Genomic DNA, 4,191 nt, shown 5'->3' with positions numbered 1-4,191 from the left:
TTCAAATGAACCCATATATGGGCTGATACCATATAAGGAAGGCTATGTAAATGAAGCATAAACATTTTTAACGTCATCCGGGTCCGCAGAGTTTAACTGGTTTTAAATGGCTTGTGCTGTCTATGTTTGGTTTGAAAGTCTCAGTTTGATGAAAAATGTATTTTAGGAGCCTGTCCATCAGCGCTACAAAGAGCTGCTAGCAAAACGGGCAGAGCTTCAGAAGAGGGTGGAAGAGCTGCAGCGCGAGGCGGCCAATCGTACGGCCTCGTCATCCTCCGAGAGGGCGGGGTCTCCCACACGCTCCATCACACCTGTGCAGACCTTTGTTTAGGCTTTAAGGAATGTAGATGCCCACACACCGCGTGAGCATGTCACACGGTTCTCATGTTACTTGCAGTGATGCACAACTGATGTAAATTCACACACTAACATTCACCTCGCTGCAGTGCTACCAGCTGGCTGGATGGAAGAAGCTTTTAATCACTAAAACTGTTTCATACTAGTATTATATTATAAATTGTTTTATTAAGACTATTAAAGCACTAATACATATTAGTAGCATCTTAATGCTTGTACTGTATGAGCTGTATGTAGTAGAACTCTGTGCCTGAGCATCACATGACCAAAGTATTGTGATGTCACTGGGATTCTGCCTGCATCATCTTGATGTGGAGGGAAGTTGAGGCCAGTTTTTCAGCCTCAGGGTTTTGCATACAGGCTCTGTCTTTACTTGAAATTGACACTGTAATCATGTTATAGATATGCTCTATAATCTAACGTTTGCTTATACATTAACATTATTGACAAATAAAATGTGTTGACCCTGATTCAATTGGGAGTCGTCCACAGCAATAAAATATCTGCAGTATATGGATCTAGACAATAGATTGTGTTTCAGTCGTGTGGGGATGTTTAGTTATAATTGAGCTAGAGCTGGTTTTTGTGTTGTCAAGCTGCAGTCTGAGTATCCATGACACAATGTGTAACTGAATATTTAAAAGATTAAATACATGCAATGCATCACATATTTCAGATAATGCATAAAGCAATCCTATATCTTTAATCTTTAGTGACTAAGAAAACGTGTTAATAATCCCAAACAGACTGTTTATTTACACATCACATTTAGTTACATTTTTGAGGTGGCTCGATATTTTTAGACAAGTGCTTTATATAAAAACCATAAAAGTACATAAATACAAGACCATTTACATTATGTTGGTTTTAATTCCTGTCTGTATCTGTGAGCTAGCGGCCCTCCTTTGTACCTCACCACTTGCCCCTCTTGCTCCAGTCTTTAGGAGTGAAATGCAAGCATTTGGGATCAATGCGGAGGTGGCGTTTCTGCATGGCACGCTCGTGACCTTCCACTATGTCCTCAGACAAGGTGAGGATATATTGACCCTGCAATGGAGAAGAGCAAATCCGACTAATGACTAATTTTTCTACCCCAAAGTAATTCAGATTTAGAACTTAAATTGAGAAGTGTTCATTGAAAGTGTTATTTTTACCTTGTAATAATTGATGAGGTTGAGGTATTGAAGAGTTGATATCACATCCTCTTTCTTGACACTTGTGATCTCGCTAATTTCACTAAGAGCATCAAAAGCAAGAACACTGCTAGAAAACTGTGCCTATAAAGTATTTTCTTAGTACAATACAAACAGTGGGCACATACTTGATGGTGATCTGTGGCCGCTCTCCATTCTCTGATTTGAGGTCCATGAGTATCTCCAGAATGGTCTGAGACCAGTATGAACGGTACGAGAGCAGGCCCAAATCAGACAGAGGTTTCTCTGGGGTGCCGGTCTTTCCTTCCACCTTTGAGAGCTCATAACCTTGGAGACAAGATGTGTTTTTTAAGCAAGGCCCACAACATTCAGGGCTAATCACATTAAATAACTTTGAGGCATAAATTATTGAGCAAAAATGTTGTTTGACTAATGCAATTTGATAAGTCATGAAAACTGTAAAATTACTCACTGAACTCAATTAGTAGTTTGCCATAGCCTCTTCTCTGATAAGGTGGCAAGGTCAGGATACAGGCCACGTTATAGTCTTCTGTTGATTCCTTCTCCTTTAATGAACAAGGAAAAAAAAGACATTTAATACAGTGGCCTCAAAGAAGCCAAGAGGTTTTCATTTTAAATACAGCACAAGCAATGTTTGAAGGATTAAAAAACTTAAAAACAGATGCCAGCAGAGATCAAATATACCTTTGAGAAGTAGCCAACTATATGGAAACCCTTTGAGTCATACTCCGTCATAACATAGAAGAGGAAAGGATCGGTGTCGTAGTACAGGGTCTTATGGTCCAGGAAGCATTTGGCCAATAAACACAAATTTTGGGAATATGCCTGTGCAGTGAAAGAGAAGATTTAAAATAGATTTAAAAGACCTTTAAGAGACCACAAAAGATGTATAGTACATGCAGTACAACACATGCACTGGACCCTATTAAAGGAAGTGTCCAAACAGCAACATTTAAATATTCTTGATTACGTTTAGCCACTTTAACAACATCATTCTTGAATTATTTGTGTTAAAGCACTAATCAAAACTCAAATTTTGTCATCTGTCTCTCATTACACACCTTGTTTTTTCTGCCATCTATTTCAAAAAAGGAGATGGTTCCTTTGCGGTATATCTCATTTCCTGGTGGATGCCGCAGGTTGCATTTTGTCTGTAAATGTTACAGGAGGAGTAATAGTTATATTAAATGTAATACAATTATATACAAAATATGTGTAACTATAACAGCTATTTAAAGATGTGGTCACATTTCCCACTGCAAAATTTCAATGGGAATCTGTGCAATCAAGAATTTTACATGAGGGTAGAAATGTGCCCCAGGCAGACTTCACTGGTGTTAAAGCTGGTTATGCAAATTCACCGCACTGACCAACAGAAAGCTGCTTGGTTTAAATGTGACTTCAGTGTGTGGTGTACTTTATGCATGGCTGCACTATTGATAATGAAAAATGTCTGCAAAATTTCACTAATGTGACTGCACCTTAAACCTTACAGTTGTCTAACTACTCTTACCAAGTGTCTTTGGAGACATTTGAGGCTCTTGAGGTATTTGAGGCAGAATTCACAGAGGTAGAGAATGGGCAGAGAGGTGAGCTCCTGTGGGTATGGAGAGAAGTACCAAGGCTTCAGTCTGTGCCGGCCCAGCTCAATACAGTCTATGTTCTTCATTCGTGTCACAATGTCATCATGACTGCGGTCGGACACCAAGCTACCGGTCATGCGCGGGGCACATGGGATTCCATCTGAACTGTCCTGAGAGTCCTGAGACCAGAGAGTAGTCAGAGAGAATAGTACATCAATACATGAAGACAGTGACTGTGCTTCATATTTAAAAAATGGGATTTTTTTCATGTCGGGTTTACCTGATTTCTTTACAAAAATATATATTTATGTATTTAGTGCAATGGATTCTATTACTTGATTTACAGAATCCATTCTGTTTAGAATCTGATTCTTTCACGACCCTAAGCCTCCATTCTGACAAGATACTCAAACCAAAGCAAAAGCAATGAGAAGTAAATGAGCCGGACCTCTCCTGGCAGCAAATAGACGGTAGAGCAGCGAGGGCTGTTATTCTGGAACATCTTTACCATCTAGAAAAACACAAGGGGTTGCAAAGCGTTGGGAAATTTGAATGGAGGAAGGTAAGCCATAGAAGAGCAGAAAGCAAAATCTCAGTGGAAAACATTTTAATGATTTGGTTTTGGTTGGAACCCAGTTCTCACTCAGCTCTTACTAGTAGTCAGTGTTGGTTAATATACAGTGCATTGTGAAAGTATTCATACCCCATTCATTTTTTCACATTTTATTATGTTGCTGCCTTGTGTTAAACTGCTTTAAATAACTTTTTTTCCACATCAATCTACACTCCATACACCATACTGACAAAGCAAAAACAGAATTGTCACAACTTCGTAAATTTATTAAAAAACTGAAATAAGTACATTGCATAAGTATTCATCAACTAAATATTTCGCTGAAGCACCTTTACAGTCTCAAGTCTTTTTTGTTTAATGCGACAAGCTTTGATCATCATCATTTGGCAATTATCTGCCATTCTTCTCCTCACCTCTTCACCTTTCAAGCTCTGTCAGGTTGGATGGGAGCAAATGCACATTTTCAAGTTTCTCCAGAATTATTTGATTGGGTTCAAGCTCA

General features: G+C 38.9%; 2 protein-coding genes across 2 annotated transcripts in view; one reads left to right on the top strand and one right to left on the bottom strand.

Annotated features, from left to right (window-relative positions):
• LOC107687656 (myotubularin-related protein 2-like) overlaps window positions 1-1,084 on the top strand; it is an 8,492-nt gene extending 7,408 nt beyond the window's left edge. The window contains 1 exon segment of the mRNA XM_016485069.1: window positions 167-1,084. Within this exon segment, the coding sequence (XP_016340555.1) occupies window positions 167-331 (165 nt within the window). The 3' untranslated portion in view covers window positions 332-1,084.
• An 81-nt stretch (window positions 1,085-1,165) lies between these two features.
• Window positions 1,166-4,191, bottom strand: part of LOC107687657 (histone acetyltransferase KAT5-like) — a 14,606-nt gene continuing 11,580 nt past the window's right edge. Inside the window, exons 8-15 of the mRNA XM_016485070.1 lie at window positions 3,564-3,626; window positions 3,046-3,294; window positions 2,594-2,683; window positions 2,217-2,357; window positions 1,984-2,077; window positions 1,679-1,838; window positions 1,512-1,593; window positions 1,166-1,404 (exon numbers count right to left, since the gene is read on the bottom strand). Coding sequence (XP_016340556.1) covers window positions 1,270-1,404; window positions 1,512-1,593; window positions 1,679-1,838; window positions 1,984-2,077; window positions 2,217-2,357; window positions 2,594-2,683; window positions 3,046-3,294; window positions 3,564-3,626 — 1,014 coding nt within the window. The 3' untranslated portion in view covers window positions 1,166-1,269. The remainder of the gene's footprint in view (window positions 1,405-1,511; window positions 1,594-1,678; window positions 1,839-1,983; window positions 2,078-2,216; window positions 2,358-2,593; window positions 2,684-3,045; window positions 3,295-3,563; window positions 3,627-4,191) is intronic.

This window comes from Sinocyclocheilus anshuiensis, unplaced genomic scaffold (genome assembly GCF_001515605.1).
Source record: "Sinocyclocheilus anshuiensis isolate Anshui unplaced genomic scaffold, SAMN03320099.WGS_v1.1 scaffold281, whole genome shotgun sequence".
NCBI lineage: Eukaryota > Metazoa > Chordata > Actinopteri > Cypriniformes > Cyprinidae > Sinocyclocheilus > Sinocyclocheilus anshuiensis.
This window is presented reverse-complemented; position numbering and strand designations above follow the sequence as displayed.